The 19748-nt window shown below is 38.1% G+C and overlaps 1 protein-coding gene across 1 annotated transcript; it reads left to right on the top strand.

Moving 5' to 3' along the window:
• The first annotated feature begins 5238 nt into the window (after nt 1–5238).
• Nucleotides 5239–19255, top strand: LOC124381670 (chitin synthase chs-2-like). The gene is made up of 20 exons (XM_046843481.1): nt 5239–5340; nt 5563–5704; nt 5821–6003; nt 7070–7771; nt 7916–8253; nt 8348–8437; nt 8518–8670; nt 9611–9785; nt 10277–10381; nt 10462–10603; nt 13564–13764; nt 13857–14141; nt 14520–14708; nt 14966–15380; nt 15532–15548; nt 15647–15711; nt 16334–16444; nt 16667–16884; nt 18453–18561; nt 18694–19255. The coding sequence occupies exons 1-20, from the start codon at nt 5318–5320 to the stop codon at nt 18703–18705; spliced, it is 3675 nt and encodes a 1224-aa protein (XP_046699437.1). The 5' UTR covers nt 5239–5317; the 3' UTR covers nt 18706–19255.
• The last annotated feature ends 493 nt before the right edge of the window (nt 19256–19748 follow it).

Genomic DNA, 19748 nt, shown 5'->3' with positions numbered 1-19748 from the left:
GTCAAACATACCCACTTATATTAATAGAAACCAATTATATTACGTTAGTTATTTTTTTGTTAATCCAATTAGAACTATGTTGTTGTTGTACATGCATCATTGACTGTATATTTTCATATATTTTCAAATTTCAAAAAAGCGTTATGCATCATAAGACACATATTTTGCAATTAAAATGACAATTTATTAGGTTGCTCACAGTTGTCTTTTATTTGAACAGATTTGCAGTTTCAAACATTTTCCTTCTACTATCAGGTGGACTAATATACATTTACATGAAACATCAGCTTGCAAGTTAATTACATTTTGTATGTAATAATTATAATATTTTTCAAATTAAACACTATATCTTTGATGTTTTTACCCATGCTTATTCATTTGTGGACCCCCGGTTGAAGACCTTGCCATGAATGCAGCAGAAATTCGACGATGCATAGGGGTCAGCAGTCAGCTTGACCAGATCAACTCACCAACTTTTGGCAAGGCTGCACATCAAGGTGCTGCCTCAAGGAATTGTTTTGTTGAAGGAGGTCCCTTCAACAAAACTCTGCTCTGCTTTCACCTGCTCCACCTGACATCCGGCCCAATAGCTTCTGGGAGACGAAGCCCCCATCTCCCTTGCACGTCACTTCTAGCTACTCGAGACCCCTTGGAATGGACAATGCACATTATAAGCCACGCATTAGAGAGGGGGCTCTGTTAGGATTATGGTAAAAGACTACATTTCTTATCAGCCTCTGCACTTCCATGTGTTCAATCACATGCAACGGTTATCACCTACACCTTTTCCTAATTAGTGTCAATATTTAAGTTCTGTATTTCTGTATTTCTCATTGTCTTGCTTTTGCCATTCAGAGTCATAGTTTATGTGTCTATTCTATTCTTGTTCTCGTGCATTGCTGTATTATTGTGTTTCAGAATCGATAAAGGAAATCTGCACTTGATCAACCACACACGATTTTAAAGTTAAGCATGGTCAGTCTGAATTATGTCGTTCATCTTCTGGATATAATCTATCATGTATCTTTAAGAATCACAACCGTAAACAAGAACAAATCAAGTTCTACCTTTGCTCAGCAGGTGGCGCTAAGGGAAAAGAAAACGTATTCTCCACAGGAATTTTTTTCCAGTCACAAAAGAGCCAGCAGTAAAATCAGGTTTTGGTTCTTCCCAAGTCATGGATTTTGTGTAATTTAATGAAAACAAATCAGATTTGAAATTTTCTTGTGACAAGAGTAGCAGATTTCCTATATATTTCTGTTGAATTCTGTCTAATGGTAAATATTAAACAAACAAACAAATAAATAAATAAATGGAATATAGACACCGAATGATGTTTTCTGGAAAACAGTGTAGATACTTTAAGAAAATAATCATCTAACAATTTTAGATAAGTAATTAACATTTAATCTTAGATTCAAATATTACATTACTTCATCAGTTTCAATATACATTTTTTTTATTTTACTTTTAAATAAACTTATTAGTAAATGTAAAAGTAGTGATTTCACTGTGACATTCACTTTTACATTTAATTGGTTAAGATTGTGACACAAATGTGAGGACATTATTTTAACACTTACTATTAATAAAACAATTATCGGTGAGTTTTTATTTTTAAGAGTAGCAGAGCTGAAATATATTTAAATGACTTGCTGCCCAAAGAAAATGACCAACAAAATACACTTGACTTAGTTTGTAATTTAAACAAACAACAACATATTATTTATATTATAATATTTAATAAATGTGTGTTGTGTCAAAAGTTTTAATTTCACCTCTTTTATATTATTTATAATTTTTTATAATAAAAATGGTTGAGTTTGACAGAACATGCCCCCATGTCATTTCTCCATGAAAGCTAAGCAGTTGGTAAAAAGATCAGTCAGTATTCCGCATGGGTTCGTAAGGACACCCTTTTTAGGGGCATCCATCACAAGTGGGAGAATCAGTGGTGTAATGGGATGATGGGAACTTTCCACTGTCGATCAGTTTAAATAAAAAAACATGATCATTGTGATCTGCAAATGCACAGCATTCAGCCAACAGGGTTTGCAAAACATTAGTCACGCCAAGTCATAAAAGGCTCCTGGGGTTCTTACTTTTTGTGTTTCCTGTTTAGCTGGATTGCTGGTTCACAGTTCTTCGTTCGTAATTCAGACCTAATGACCATACACTCGCTCTGCTGCAGACACACACCCACACACACACACACACACCCGACTCCTTGCAGAGAATCTTGTAAAGTTGATGAACTTCGCTCAGTTTAACTTTGTTCCCCCTGGGGCATTGTGGTTTCTCTATCTCATTATTTGAAGGAAGACCTTGTGTCTCATGCCAGCTTCTTTGACTGCCCAGGAACCCTTCTTGAACTTATTTAGCATGTTAGAAGCTGCACATTTAAGGGGGATTCTGTGAGGTCAATGCTGAAAAACATTATCTTTCAGCCACTGTATTTCACTGATTCTTGTCAGGTGACAGTTTTTGCACCTGTTTTCTGTTAATTGCACCAGTCACACCTTTTAACACTGTCTAGTGTTTGCCTTTCATGGTTGTTGTTGTCTGTCACCGTCTAAGATTCAGATTTTCTTGATTTTTCTGCTTAGTTTCTTCGTCTTTGTCTATGTATATTTGCATTGCAAACAAAGATCGTCTGCACCTGCATCCGCCATCTCCTTCATTACGTGACAGGCAGATTGTTCATTACCGAGACTTGATTCTTACTGCAGATTTAATTAGCTGTTAGAATACTACAGATCATGTAATCAACATCAGGCTAAGCAGAGAGTTGGACCAGAAGCCATTCAAGCTGCGTTTGGTTCTCCAGATCTGCTCCAAACAACATGCTTTGGAAAATGTCTGCTGCAGCATTAGTGGGTCTAGGGTTCTGTCTGTCACGTAATGGAGGTGCAGGCAGATGCAAGTGCAAACTTTTTTCTTTACAGTACAAACACGCAAACACAATAACCATTCAAGAGAACAAAATAACCATGACCTGAATCTTAGATGGCGACAGACCGAGAAAGTCAAATGCTAGACAATGAGTAAGGTGTGGAATGTGACTCATCACTTAGTGCTCATTAACCAAAAATGTAACAGAGATCCAGCAGTCATGTGACAAAAATAAATGACGTAAAGTGGCTGATAAGAAACATAGTCTAATGACTTTTTCTGCATAAAAGCCGAAGAGAAATTCATAGAAACAGTATAAACCAGAAACAAATCAAAGAGACTCGTTCACAAAATGAATAGACGCTTGTCATCCTGTATATATGATTCCTCATTATAACTATACAAATCTAAATTTAAGGTTAGGGTAAGTCTAGAGTTAGGGTAAGGGTTAGTAGGGTTAGTCTAGAGTTAGGGTTAGTAGGGTTAGTCTAGAGTTAGGGTTAGTAGGGTTAGTCTAGAGTTAGGGTTAGGGTTAGTCTAGAGTTAGGGTAAGGGTTAGTAGAGTTAGGGTAAGGGTTAATCTAGAGTTAGGGTTAGTCTAGAGTTGGGGTTAGGGTTAGTCTAGAGTTAGGTTAAGGGTTAGTCTAGAGTTAGGTTAAGGGTTAGTAGAGTTAGGATGAGGGTTAATCTAGAGTTAGGGTTAGTCTAGAGTTAGGGTTAGGGTTAGTCTAAATTTAGGGTAAGGGTTAATCTAGAGTTAGGGTTAGTCTACAGTTAGGGTTAGTCTAAAGTTAGGGTAAGGGTTAGTCTAGAGTTAGAGTTAGTCTAGAGTTAGGGTGAGGGTTAGTAGAGTTAGGATTAGGGTTAATCTAGAGTTAGAGTTAGTCTAGAGTTAGGGTAAGGGTTAGTCTAGAGTTAGAGTTAGTCTAGAGTTATGGTAAGGTTTAGTAGAGTTAGGATTAGGGTTAATCTATAGTTAGAGTTAGTCTAGAGTTAGGATAAGGGTTAGTAGAGTTAGGATTAGGGTTAATCTAGAGTTAGGGTTAGTCTAGAGTTAGGGTAAGGGTTAGTCTAGAGTTAGAGTTAGTCTAGAGTTAGGGTAAGGGTTAGTAGAGTTAGGATTAGGGTTAATCTAGAGTTAGGGTTAGTCTAGAGTTAGGGTTAGGGTTAGTCTAGAGTTAGGGTAAGGGTTAGTCTAGAGTTAGGGTTAGTCTAAAGTTAGGGTAAGGGTTGATCTAGAGTTAGGGTTAGTCTAGAGTTAGGGTTAGGGTTGATCTAGTGTTAGGTTAGTCTAGAGTTGGGGTTAGGGTTAGTCTAGAGTTAGGTTAAGGGTTAGTCTAGAGTTAGGTTAAGGGTTAGTAGAGTTAGGATGAGGTTAATCTAGAGTTAGGGTTAGTCTAGAGTTAGGGTTAGGGTTAGTCTAAATTTAGGGTAAGGGTTAATCTAGTGTTAGGGTTAGTCTAGAGTTAGGGTCAGTCTAGAGTTAGGGTAAGGGTTAGTCTAGAGTTAGAGTTAGTCTAGAGTTAGGGTGAGGGTTAGTAGAGTTAGGATTAGGGTTAATCTAGAGTTAGAGTTAGTCTAGAGTTAGGGTAAGGGTTAGTCTAGAGTTAGAGTTAGTCTAGAGTTATGGTAAGGTTTAGTAGAGTTAGGATTAGGGTTAATCTATAGTTAGAGTTAGTCTAGAGTTAGGATAAGGGTTAGTAGAGTTAGGATTAGGGTTAGTCTAGAGTTAGGGTCAGTCTAGAGTTAGGGTAAGGGTTAGTCTAGAGTTAGAGTTAGTCTAGAGTTAGGGTAAGGGTTAGTAGAGTTAGGATTAGGGTTAATCTAGAGTTAGGGTTAGTCTAGAGATAGGGTTAGGGTTAGGGTTAGTCTAGAGTTAGGGTAAGGGTTAGTCTAGAGTTAGGGTAAGGGTTGATCTAGAGTTAGGGTTAGTCTAGAGTTAGGGTTAGGGTTGATCTAGTGTTAGGGTTAGTCTAGAGTTAGGGTCAGTCTAGAGTTAGGGTAAGGGTTAGTCTAGAGTTAGGTTAAGGGTTAGTAGAGTTAGGATGAGGTTAATCTAGAGTTAGGGTTAGTCTAGAGTTAGGGTTAGGGTTAGTCTAAATTTAGGGTAAGGGTTAATCTAGAGTTAGGGTTAGTCTACAGTTAGGGTTAGTCTAAAGTTAGGTAAGGGTTAGTCTAGAGTTAGGGTCAGTCTAGAGTTAGGGTTAGGGTTAGTCTAGAGTAAGGGTTGGGGTAAGGTCTTGTGTGGCAGCATTCCAAACTGTTTCAAATATCAAATCACCTTCTTATACCTGACTTAAGAATATCATCACTGACAAGGATTATCAGGAACAGGTTTAAGTAGATGTTTTGAGGCCCAATATTTGTCAACGCCCAGGTAATACATTAGACTGAGACTGGTGTGTCACTTTGTCACTCAACAAGGATGCATGAAGACAAAGAGGGCAGGTATGATTTCGGTCTAATATTTCTTTAATTTCTTTCTTCAGTTCCATTTATTTTCTGGTGGTGTTTAAAATAAGGGTTTGTATTTATTTGGTCAAAGTATTATTATTATTATTATTATTATTATTATTATTATTATTATTATTATTATTTCAAACAATACAACCCTTTCTCAAAGGAAGATACACTCTAAAATACAATATATAAAAAAATGTTATGTTGTAGGGCCCGGAAAGCCTGGGATGCTGCTCGGGAAACACCGATTATCGCAGATGAGCTGCAACCTAGCAAGTTCTTGAACTTCATCCAAATCATTACATGCACTATTGTGGGAATCTTAGTGTTCGGTCTCGCCTTCTTAAGCAAAGTAAGACTGAATCGAAATAGAATTTCTCTTTTCTTGATGACAGGTATATATTTTGAGAAATTTTAACATGAATAAATGTATATTTGTTTGGTTCTGGTTTTATCTCTGTATTATAGACATCTCTGTTGCTGTTGATAAACCTCTGCAGCAAATCATCAAAGACCATCGAAACCAAACCGTACGCTTTCCTGTTCATTGGGTGCCTTCTCATTGCTCCAAGTGTTTTACTGCTGATCAAAAGCGTTTGGAAAATTACTTTTAAGGATTCCAAAACCCCTTCGACGCAGACTTTGCTATGGGTATGTTCCATCATCCATATATGTGTGATAGGTTTGAGATTTTACACTTCTATGAAAATCAAACAAACAACACAATCTGTGAATTTTAATGTACTCCAGGGCAATTCTTTAAATAAACCAAATACAAAAAAAAACAGAAAAAAATGAGGACAAACAGCTTTTTGCTAGTTACATCATTAATGGAAAGTTTTGAAGATTTCTTTAACCATAAATTCATTTGGTTTAAATGTTTGGTCTGAGTTAATATATTTAATTTATTTAATTACAAAATATAATTTTAATGATAAAAAGTATATATTGCAATTTGTAACTGCATTTGATCTTCATGTTTTGTTTCTGTGAGTTTGAGCTCAAAACTATGTTCTATAAAAGATTACAAACATCACATACAGCATTATTGCTTTATCCTTGTAACTACATTCCTCTCAGAAACTGTTGCAACAGCAAAGGAATGTCTTTTTTTTTCTTTTTTTTTGAGACATTTTAAGTTTAAAGTGTTAGCGGTTTGTTAAACAACATTTGGTATCATAAAACCAAGTTCTTAGGTGAGTGGAAACTTGATTTTATTGTTATTGTTTAATTTGATTGATTAAACAATAGCTAGCTCTGAATGTCTACTCTTAGGTTTAGACTTTAGTTTTCACCTGTGTAAACAGCATTTGTTGTTTTAAAGGCTAAGCAAACATGAAATTCAGTAGGCTGTCGCAAAAACTTATTTTATCTCAAACCCAAATGTCTTTAGTCTACAGCACAACAATATTAATTGTCAATTTAATATTTTGGAGGGGATTAGCGTATCTTCTTTTGTACTATATACCGCAATGACAATAATGATGCTAGTTCAAGTGTTTCTGTCAGGAATTTCCTGAGGTTCCCAGGATGTTCTTTGGTGGAAAATACACCACACAATCTATTTCTTGAGTTTACTGTACATTTTTGTCTCACAAAAACAGTTTTAACATGTATTGGTTGAACCAATAAATATTATAAATATGATAAAACACATTGCTATATATTATGTTACCATTTTATTCAGTTGGACTCAGATGCTTTTATCTGTGTGCAGATTATTTCTGTGGAAACTTTGGTGGCTCTTGGATCTTCCGTCCTTACCCTGGTCACAATGCCCCAATTTGACATCCTGACCAACGTGATGCTTCTGAACGGCATTGCCACGTTATCAGCCATATTTCAGGTGGTGGCGAACGCAGTCGCGCATGGAAGGAGGAGATTTATTGCGACGTCTTTAGCTGCTGTCATCTTCCTAATTACAGGTTTTTGCCTCTTCGCTGTTAACTACATGGAACAGCAACCTGATAAACAGAGCATGGCACTATTTGTGGGTTTGGCAATAGGAGGCACTATCTTGGTCTCTTTGAACTGGTGGGAGAACTACGCCATGCTTTTCAAAATCGTCTTCTTCCAGAACACAATCCGGGACATTGAAAAATCCCACAACTTCGTGAACATTGTGGCTAGTTTGGTGCGAATCATCGTGACATCCTCTGTCCTTGGAGCGTATGTGCCGCTCTCAAAGCAGAAGTGGTCATCAGTGCTGTCGGTCACAAGCTTCACTGAAACCCTTGTCTTGAGCCTCTTTGCTATTCAGGTGATAGCTTCAGTTTTGTGTCGCTACATGGCCGTGGTTGCTTGCAAAATGCATGCTGTGCGCCGCAGCTTCTTCCTTCCAATGATCTTCGCATCTCCGGCCACTTTGGTTGCCTTCGTGCTGGCCATCTGGATTCCCTTTTTGACTGTCAATCAACAGGTTATAATAATGAAATCAAATCTATACCCTTTAGATACCAATTGAAAAGTAAATGTGTTGAGTATATACAGTAATAAAATTCTTAGTCTCTCTTTTTGTTTGTTTGAAACATTTTGTTGAAGTTTTGCACTTTTTTGTTTGCAGAACAAAATCTCATTTTTTGAATACTGTAGCACCATTCAGACCATAGAAGGCTCAGGGCCGAGCGCTTTGAAGCTGATGCTGAAGGATTTAACTCGTAACTTGTGCCACCACATGTCATACAAGGAGACTTCATTGGGTTTTGGTCTGCTTGGATCGTCTTTAATAAGCTGGTGGATCGGCCTTGTGCTCTGCACGCTCTATATCTGGTTCTTGAACACAGAACGCATTGCCAGGACTAAAGACCTGTTTGTGCGCAACTTTTACGAAGCAGCGTTTATTGACCAGTCCATGCTTCTGAACTCCAAGTTCGAGATTTCTCTTCAGTCAAGGCTTAACAGGTAGTTAAGAGTGTCTGTGCCTGTGTGTATGTATTTAGTGAAAGATAATGTATTTTACATCTTGAATTATCCTTCTTGCCTTCTTCACCAATAGGGAAAAAGAGCTGGTGACCATCTACCTCTGTGCAACCATGTGGCATGAGACTGCAGATGAAATGATGAAAATGATCATCTCAATGTTCAGGTATTCTGATGTTTAAAGAGAATCATCCACGTAAACTTCATAGATCAAACCTAAATGATTTTTTTTTCTATTTCCTCCAGACTGGACAAATTCCGCCCAAAGAAAAACCAATTTAATGATGTTGTTTTTGAGTCTCACATTTATTTTGATGATGCTTTTCTGACCAAAGACAACAAACGGTGTGTCAACGAGTATGCCGAGACCCTGGTGAAAGTCATCAGAGAAGTTTATGTGTAAGTGACTGTATTGTGAATTCTACCGTAGCACTCACTGGGTTTCAGAAAGTAATAAGCAAAGGGGAAGCAGGTTGAAGGTAATTCAAAAGGACTCTTTATTATCCCTTTGTTACTTCTGCTGAAAATGAGGACTCATTATTCTAGTGGGGTGTTACAAGAATGCAGTGTTTAGTACATAATGAATGTAATTCAAGAAAGTACAACTGGTGAACACGTGTCGCTTTACATGGGAAAAGAGATTAGGTTTACCTAGGAAAAAGCAAATGAGTGGAAGCAGTGTTCTGTTGTAAAACCTTTCACTTGGCATTCATCTGGATGATACTCAAACATATACTACATACCTACACATTGTTGCACCCATTGTTGTACTTTGGATCCGAAGGTTGTGTGTTCAAATCCCAGCCACACCAAGCTGCCACTACTGGGCCCTTAGCAAGGCCCTCAACCTCTTAGCTGCTCAGTTGTATGATTAAGATAAATGTAAGATGGCCTGGATAAGGGCGTATTCCAACATCGAAAAATATAACTGCTCAGCTGTATAAAGGAAATAATTGTAAGTAGCTCTGAATAAGGGTCTTTGTCAAAGATGCTGTAAATGTTAATGTTTTTCCAGTTTGTTTCATGCCTGAAATGAAATGTAGGGCACAAATTGGTCCCACATTATGGGGTCCATGTGGGGCCTGAGTGAGCTAGCCTACACTCAGCCCAGACTGTTCTGTGGGCCCACAGTGAGTCCCACTGGTAACCCAGTCTACTTAGTGTGGTTAGCCCCACTCAGCCCATACTATAGTGCCTGCAGTGGACTCACATGGGTCCCAAGTGGGTAGGGAGTTTATTTGGTTCAACATGCAAAACTAAAAAATGTAATAATAATAATAATTATTATTATTATTATTATAATAATAATAAATTGTATCTGTGTCCTGATAAAATACAGACTATTCACAGAGGATAGCAAAAGTGTATTTAGGAACCAAAAACCTCTTCCTGACCAGAAAATCTTCCAGACACCGTATGGCTGCCGTCTGCAGTACATCCTTCCTCACGGCAACACACTGTTTGTTCACTTCAAAGACAAACACCAGATTCGCCACAAAAAGAGATGGTCTCAGGTGAGTTGCTGCAGGCAATTTCAGACTTTTTCAGATAATTGTTCAGAATCTTTCTTAACACAGTTATTACTCTGAACAACCATAACAGTCTGTTTTGTTTCAACTCTAAGGGTGAGCTACCGGTATAACTGCATACCATCATATCTCAAAACCTTTACATTTGTAATGCAAAAAAACCTACAAAGTTCTTGACCCAGAAGATAATGTTTTCTGATAGAGCAGGAAAGATAAATAAATATGACCAGAAATGTGTTATAGTTGAATAACCATACATACATACATACATACATCAGATAGATAGATGGATGGATGGATGGATGGATGGATGGATGGATGGATGGATGGATGGATGGATAGATAGATAGATAGATAGATAGATAGATAGATAGATAGATAGATAGATAGATAGATAGATAGATAGATAGATAGATCGATCTTTTAATACTTGCATGATCTCATTGTAGGCATTGGTTGTGTTTCTTTTCTAAAAGATCATGTATATGTACTACCTTCTTGGCTGGAGGCTGCACAAGAAATACTATCAGATGTACATGGAAGGAGATGAGCATCTGACACATATTAAAGACCAATTGAATGTAAGTATGATTTCCCTAAAACTGCCATAAAACCCTAGAAAATTGAAGAAGAATTTAAAGAATTTAATTTCCTCTCCTAGAAAGCCAAAGAGAACACATACATTCTGGCTCTGGATGGAGACACAGACTTCCAACCTTCAGCTGTCATGCTTTTAGTGGATCGGCTCAGGTTGTATCCTGAAGTGGGAGCTGCTTGTGGGAGGATTCATCCCACTGGCACTGGTAAATAATAAACAGATTTTTGTATGAATTAGTTAAAATTGGCTCGAAAATGACTCAATTGGCTGTAGTCAAAGGCACAAAGGTAGTGAGGCAGTGGGATGCTTCGAAAAGTAATTTGTTCCTCATGGTAGAAACTTTCAATGCCACTCCTGTGTAAAAGGAGGAGCAGAGTCTGAGCTACGTCAATACATCCCTCTTCTCTCGCTTGATCTTTCAGACTAAGAAATGATTTAGCAGCTTAGCAATAAGCAAGTGATGCTTAATACAAAATCATCATACAAAAAAGTCATTACAAAAACATTATTGTGCCACACTGGGCAGAACAATATTCATGTTGTAAACTAGTTTTTTTTTAAAAACAAATTTGCTCCCAATTTCTTACCAACTAGGCAGTTCTCCATCATTATACATTATACATCATATACACTTCCAGATGTGGATGGTGAGAGCAACTGCTTGTTTTGAGATGAAACCACCAGATTTAATTAGATTGTTGCTCATGCTGCATCACAGGGCAACTAAACACATTAAGAAAATTGAAAGTGTTCACTGCTCTCTGGATTGAATCATGTTGCTCTAATAAAAATTAGCACCATTGTACTTGAGTCATAAAAAGAATAAACGATCTGGTTTGACTGGAAATCGCAGCACCCCACCTCTGTACACCAATGTATTAATTCCACATCCACACCTTTATATTTGCCTTTATGTCACATTGCCACCTGCGACAGTGGTTGCAAATATAACAGGAAATATGCAACGCCCACATTTTATAGGTTGTTGTGCACTTTACAAGTAGAAGAAAAGTATTGGGTCACCTGGTCATAAGTACGGTATGTGATTTTCGAGCCATGCATTCCACATTCAGTGCCAATTTGCTCTTATAATTTCCTCCACTCTTCTGGGAAGAAGTTCCACTGGATTTTTGAGTGTGTTTATAGATATTTGTGCCACAAGGTTGTTACGAAAGGCAGGTACCGATGTAGGTGAGGGTGAGGAGGCCTGTGGTTCAGTCAGCGTTCACATTGATCCCAAAAGTGTTCAGTACGGATGAGATCAGAGCTCTATAGCAGGCTACTCAAGATCTTTCTCTTCAAACCATGTAAAGCACATCTTCAAGGAGCTCGCTTTGTGCACAGAGGCATTGTCATGCTGGAACAGGTTTGGGTTTCCAAGTTAAAGTCAATGCAAATTTTTTATTATAGCTCATACAATTGAGTGCCTCCAGCTTGGCAAGTGCATTGATGACGTGACCATCTCCAAGACCATCACTACACGCTCCAACCAGAAGCCGTGGATGACCGGCAAGGTGCGTGCGCTGCTAAAATCAAGAGACTCCGCGTTCAGAGCAGGGGACAAGCTGGCCTTAAAGACAGCAATGGCCAAATTGTCCTGTGCCATCAGAGAGGCGAAGCCCGCACACGCCAAGAGAATTCACGTCCACTTTCAGGACAGCGGAGACACCCAGTGCATGTGGCAGGGCATCCAAGCAATCACAAACTACAAGAGGCCATCACCTGCTTGTGACCTTGACGCCTTCTTCCCAGATGCGCAGAACGACTTCTACGCCCAGTTTGAGTTGCAGAACAACATGGCGGCGAGGAAAAACAGGCCTCTTTCCAGTGACCAGGTGCTCTGTCTAACCACAGCTGAAGTGAGGAAAACTCTATGCAGAGTTAACCCACGGAAGTCTCCTGGACCAGACAACATTCCTGGCAGAGTGCTCAGGGAATGTGCGCAACAGCTAGCAGATGTTTTTACCGGCATTTTCAACATCTCCCTGAGCAGCGCCATTGTTCCTACGTGCCTCAAGACGACGAGCATCGTTCCCATGCCGAAGAATTCTACTGTCTCCTGCCTCAATGATTATCGTCTCGTCACGCTCACACCCATCGTGATGAAGTGCTTCGAGAGGCTCGTCATGAGGCACGTCAAGACCCAGCTTCCATCCTCACTGGACCCCATGCAGTTCGCGTATCGTCCAAACCGCTTCACGGATGATGCCATCTCCACGACCCTTCATCTGGCCCTCACCCACCTGGACAACAAGGACTCTTATGTATGAATGCTGTTCATAGACTTCAGCTCAGCATTCAACACAATCATCCCTCAGCACCTGATTGAGAAGCTGAGCCTACTGGGCTGGAACACCTCCCTCTGTAACTGGATCCTGGACTTCCTGATTGGGAGACCTCAGTCAGTCCGGATCGGAAACAGCATCTCCAGCACCACCACACTGAGCACTGGGGAACCTCAGGTCCGTGTGCTCAGTCCACTGCTGTTCACTCTGCTGACTCACAATTGTGTAGCAATGCACAGCTCAAATCACATCATCAAGTTCGCCGATGACATAACCGTGGTGGGTCTCATCAGCAAAAACGATGAGTCAGCATACAGAGAGGAGGTGCAACGGTTAACAGCCTGGTGTGGAGCCAACAACCTGTCTCTGAACGTCGACAAAACTAAAGAGATGATTGTTGACTTCAGGAGAGCACAGAGCAACCATTCTCCTCTGATCATCGATGGATCCTCAGTGGAGATCGTCAAGAGTACCAAATTCCTTGGTGTTCATTTGGCAGATAACCTCACCTGGTCACTCAACACCAGCTCCAGTGTTTTGTGCATTTGTCTTACACTGTCCTGTATTGTCTTGCACTGTTTGCACCAGGTTGCACATGGTGCACTTTATGTGGCGAGGACACTTACTAGTCCTTAGCCCTGTGTTTTCTGTTTTCTGTGATTGCTGTTGTATGTGGCACCAGGATTCAGGAGAAACGTTGTTTCATTTCACTGTGTAATGCGTCAGCTATATATGGTTGAAATTACAATAAAAGCTTCTTGACTTTGCCTTGACTTTGTGGTAACAGTTTGAAAAAGAACCACATATAGCAGGAAAGGTCAGGTGACCCAATATTTTTGGAAATATAGTGTATATTTTAGTGTGTATGTGTGTGTTAAAGGCCCGATGGTATGGTATCAGAAGTTTGAGTATGCTGTGGGTCACTGGCTCCAGAAGACAGCGGAGCATGTGTTCGGGTCTGTGCTGTGCAGCCCGGGGTGTTTCAGCCTGATGCGTGCAGAAGCACTCATGAGTGACAACGTCATGAAGAGATATACAACAAAAGCAACTGAGGCGTCCCATTATCTACAGTATGACCAGGGTAGGTGAAGCAAAGAACAAGAAAATAAAAGTGCTCCTAAACCTACAAATGTAATGTACATTCACAGGTCTGTTCTGTCTCTGCTTATGCAGGTGAAGACCGCTGGCTGTGCACACTGCTTCTGCAACAGGGATGGCGAGTAGAATACAACGCTGCCTCTGACTCGTACACTAACGCTCCACAGGAGTTCAAGGAGTTTTACAACCAACGGAGGCGCTGGGGCCCATCCACCATGGCCAACACGCTGGACCTTCTTTCCAGTGGCAGCGTCACTGCACGCATGAACAAGTCTATATCACGACCTTACATTCTCTACCAGACTATCACCATGGCCTCCTCGATCTTAGGGCCAGCTACGGTCTGCCTCATGATTGCAGGTGAGCAGTATGAACTCTTTAGATCCATTTCAATTGCTTATGTTTATTTAGGATTAGAGCATAGAACATTCTGAGCATTACTGAAATTTCGTGACTTGGTAAAGAAGAACTATTTCATCCTTAATTCAAAAACCTTTAAGTCAATCATCATACACGTTCAAAAACTGAAATGACAAAATGAAACATGGTTAGAAGGTTATCATTTGAGACGCATCTGAACACTGAGCTTTAGATGCATCTCAAATGATAACCTTCTAACCATGTTTCAGGAACAAATATAAAAAAACTGGAATGCAATTATAAAGATATTAGTCTGGGAAAAAACAAAAAACAAAAGTCCTTTGAAAGACATGTTTGCCATCTTTGTCTTTTCTACAGGAAGCTTTAAATTCGTCTTCAAAATAGATGCCAACGTTGCTCTTGTGATGGCGATCGTTCCTCCTGCGATCTACATGATTCTCTGCTATTATCTCGGGCAAGCAAAATCAGACTTACAAATCAACATCGCTGCCATGTTAAGTATAATCTATGCTTTTCTGATGACAGCAACCATCTTATCTATTGTAGGTAAGTGACGTTCATTTAAGGCTTTACTAGATAAGATATTGCCCTCTGTGGAACATGTGTGTGCTTGGTATGCTGTATGATGTACTGCACCTGAACTAGATTGTATCCCTAAGCCTTTCACATTTGTTTTTGGGATAGAATATGGTACAGCTGTGGCTCTTCAATCAATGAAATAATGCAGTTTACCAGGAAATAGTAAATTGTGTATTTTTCCTACCAAAGTTTGAATTCTTTGCTGTGTTTCTGTGAATATTTAGGGGACCTTGTAGTCCAGCAGACGTTCATGTCTCCAGGTGGATTGTTCTTTATTGGCATAAGCGTCATATATGTTACCACGGCTCTTCTTCATCCTCACGAGTTTCATCTTATCACCTTTGGAATCCTTTATGTCATCTGCATCCCCAGTGGCTACTTGCTGCTGGCAATTTACTCCATGGTCAACATGAACAACGTGTCATGGGGCACACGTGAATCTGCTTCTCAAACCACTGGATCTGAGGAAAACCTCCAGAAAAATGTCAAGTGCCAGAAGATGTTCAAAATATGTGGTTACAACTTGGAGTTTCAGGTGAACAAAGAAGAAGCGGTGATGTGCGCAGTACCAGAAAATGCACCTCAAGCCACACTGTTGTCTGCCGTTCAATGCAAAGAGTCCACCCTGCCTAAAGAAAAGTAAGCGACACATATTTTATATATTTATATTCATTTTTCATCATTTTAATTTTTCATTAATCATTTTAATGATGGAATATAAAAGCTATTGTTGTTAAACTGATGTACTCTTTAGACATATTAGTAATACTGTCCCCCTCCCCCCCAACAGACCTTTCATTGAGAACTGTAAGTACACATGTTTTGACTAACCTCAAAATCTGCTTATATATTATATACTACAATGCCACAAATAATTAACTGAAATAGTGAAACTTCTTTGCTAGTTTTTATTCAGCAGTTGTCAGAAAGATCTAGTGAACTGGCCCTTATCGAGCACAGATTCGATTTGGTGGGTACCACTTTTTTTTTCTTTTTTCCTAAAGTTTTCTTAATAAACTTGGTGGTTCAGCCTAGTTTTATTCTTCTGGGATTTGGATCTGGATCCTGATATTTTTGGTCTGGTTTAGTTGTATGCAGAATTTTGCCACAGTTTCTCTCTGAAATTGGGGTCTTTGCTTTAAGATCATACACACAGAAGTTGGTGTATGTGATATGGTATGCTTAGTGTTGTCCTGTGTATATCAGAAATAGTTAAGGGGTTAAAACTGTATTTATTATCAATAATTTAATAATTCTTTTTTTAATTTTTTAAACTGTGCGAGAATTGAGTTAAGATATATGTGAAAGCAAGTGTATACATATATATATATAGTCTAATAAAAAAAGGTTTCTTTATTGGCGTTTGCACAAATTATATTAATTGACTACAACCTCCAACCATGCACCTCATAATCATAACCTTTAATACAAATGTTATTTTTTGTGAAATGTTCACAATAGTGAGACCACAGTTGTGTTTGACTACAGCTTATTGTTTCTTGTTTGAATTTATCATGTTAAATTGGGAAATTAGGTGACTGTTTATACAACATAATCATTTTAATTCATTTCATTGTTCATTTGTTTGTTAGAAAGAAGAAACATTTTGGGTGGACCTAATTGAACAATACCTAAAACCACTGGAAAGTGATAAAAAAAAGGAGGAAAAAGTCAAAGCAGATCTGAAAACTTTACGCAACAAGGTCTGCCAGTAATAATTAAGAATGTGTAAAAATTTGTTATTGAAAATTAATTAACATATATAATATGCTTCAATGTGTCATGTTATTAAACAGTTTTTTTTATTTATTAAAATATTGTTTGTGATCAATATCATGATCCAGCCTGATATTATTACATTTATGAATACTTGAGTAGTGACATAACATAGTAATCTGGTTTAATTACATTCTTTACCTTTTCAGGCAACTTTTGTGTTTTTTATCTGTAACGCCTTGTGGTTGGTGGCAACGTTCTTTCTGCAAGCCATTGGCACCGCAGTGAGCATCACCATCCCAAAAGTCTTTGCCAATGGAACTGTTGACCCCGATGGGAAGCTTTATATTGATCCTATTGGATTGATGTTCCTCATAGGTTTTGCTGGCCTCCTTATAGTCCAGTTTTTGGCAATGCTATGGCACAGGTACATTCAAAATTCATCTTGTGGGTGTGACATTTGATGTGCTCAGAATGATAACTATTTGATGTGTAATATATCTAATACAGCGGGTAAAATAAGTATTGAACACGTCAACATTTTTCTCAGTAATTATATTTTTTAAGATGCTATTGACATGAAATCTTAACCAGATGTTAGTAACAACCCATGCAATCCACACACACACATAGAAATCAAACCCTAGATTTTCATAAATAAAGTTATGTGTATTAATGTGAAATAACACAGGGATTGAATATTGAACACATGAAGAAAGGGAGGTGAAAAAAAGGCATGGAAAGTCATAACACCAGCTGAAATCATTCAGTAATTAAAAAGCAATCCTGCTGCTTGTCAGTGCAAATTAATATCAGCTGGTTCAGTCCCAACTAATGGCCTGTATAAAGGTGTCCCATTACCAAGCAGTCACACAAGAAACATCTCATGATTGATAAAATCAAAGAGCTCTCTCAAGATCTTTGCAATTTGCAAAACATACTGATGGCATTGGCTACAGAAGGATTTCTAAACTTCTGAATGGTCCAATGAGCACTGTTCAGGCCATAATCCAGAAGTGAAAAGAACATAATTTCACCATAAACCGGCCATGATTAGGTGCTCCTTGCAAGATATCTGACGGAGGAGTATCAGAATAGTTGTCCAACAGCCAAGGAGTTTCAGAAAGACCTGACAATTGTAGCAGGTACAATTGTTTCCAAGAAAACAATCAGTAATGCATTGATCCGCCATGACCTGTGTACACGCTCACCACGCAAGACTCCACTGCTGAAGAAAAAGCATGTTGAAACTCGTTTACAGTTTGCTGAACAACATTAGGACAAAGCCTGTGGAATACTGGGAGAATAGAGTCTGGTCAGGTGAGACCAAAATTCAGCTCTCTGGATGCCATAATACACACCATTTTCGGAGGACAAATGACACAGCACATCACCCCAAAAACACCATACCAACAGTGAAGTTTGGAGGTAAGGACATCATGGTGTGGGGCTGGACATTTTAGCAAGACAATAATCCCAAAGACACAGCCAAGGAAAGTCTCAACTGGTTTCAGAGAAAGAAAATAAAGCTGCTAGAATGGCCCAGCCAATCACCTGACTTGAAACCCATTAAAATCTAGGAAAAGAACTAAAGATCAGAGCTCATAGAAGAGGCCTTTAAGATTTGAGGAATGTTTGTGCGGAACAATGGCCCAAAATCACACCTGAGCAATGCGTGCAACTAGTTTCTCCATACAGGAGGCGTCTTGAGGCGCCATTACCAACAAAGGCTTTTGTATTAAATAAATTGTGTTCAATAGTTTTTGCCTGTGTCATTTCACATTAAAAATGGTGACGTGTTCAAATACATATTTTACCTGCTGTGTGTGTGTGTGTGTGTGTGTGTGTGTGTGTGTGTGTGTGTGTGTATATATATATATATATATATATATATATATATATATATATATATATATGTGTGGGTATGTATGTATAAATAAATATATATAATGTGTGGGTATGAACAGTATGTATAAATATAAATATTCCCTTTAGAATCCAGACTTTAATCCACTTCATTGCTTACACTGGGACCGAGTCCGTGGTTAACAGAAAGGTGCGAAAGCTCTCTCTAGCACTCGTCACTGAGAGTATTGATGAAAATGTGAGTTTTCCTTGTTTCATTTTATTGTTATTGCTAGAATTATTAATGCCTTGAAATAACTAAATATTTTTAATGTTCGTTAACCATAATGAGACACATTTCATAACCTCAAGGTTCCATTTTTGTCTACAGAATTTTCTTTAGGAGGAAATGAAACTGGGTAAAAGCCAAATGAACTGTGATGGGAAACTTGGAACCTGGAAAACCGAAGAATCCTTAAACTATACAATAACTGCTTATTGGGATTGAAAGGATTTTTTTAATCACTGTTTACAGTTATTTGTTGCTTCTTCTTCTTCTTTATTATTATTATTATTATTATTAATTATTATTATTATTATTATTATTATTATTTTGTTGTTATAAAAATATTTATTAACAATGTGCTGTTTCTCCTACGAATGAGCCATGTATAATCTATGTATAATCTATGTATAATCTATGTACCTATATATATATATTTATTTCTGTTTCAAGGTGGATCTGAGCCATTTTGTTCGAAGACAAAATGAGCGTAACTTGTTAAATGACTGACAGATCATTAATAAAATTTATTTATGACATACACCGTTTTCAGACAAAATAATTTACTACGTCATTGCATACATTTTATTACATAAATAAATGTTACTTTATTTAATCTCTGTTTAAATGTGAATGTAATTTGCCGTAGACCTAAAAGTTGTAAATTCTATATTCTGTAAACCTGCTTATTAAATCTCACATCAATAATCACAAAAGTGACTCTACAAAAGCCTTTCTTAAGCTTTTTAAACATACTGCAGTAACATTGCCGTTGCCCGAAGACGTGCAAAAATTTTACAAAAGATAAAATTAAAACCCGGAATAAACAGAAGCACAGCTCAAAACCTGTGGGCAAACCTGTGATTGTTGCTATTATTGAGGCCATTATTAGATTATTATAATTTATTTTAAATAAAATCATCTGGCATAAGGTGATGTTTGTATAAATAAATAGAAAACTGTTGCTCTTCTCCCTGCTGTAGCCTTCATCTTTCAAGGTGCCAACAAATAACCTGTACCTTTTGATAGACGTAGGTACATCATAAAAGTTCAACATTTTTCTCAGGTACTTAAACCTATTCATACATGAGACTTTTCATTGCTTTATAGGTGAATTGCAGTATTTTATATCCAGATTCTAATCAAAATTTTGCAAACAACAG

The sequence above is a fragment of the Silurus meridionalis genome, chromosome 28 (assembly GCF_014805685.1).
Source record: "Silurus meridionalis isolate SWU-2019-XX chromosome 28, ASM1480568v1, whole genome shotgun sequence".
NCBI classification, from domain to species: Eukaryota; Metazoa; Chordata; class Actinopteri; order Siluriformes; family Siluridae; genus Silurus; species Silurus meridionalis.
Note: the sequence above shows the minus strand (reverse complement) of the source record. Positions and strands in the feature narration are given on the sequence as shown.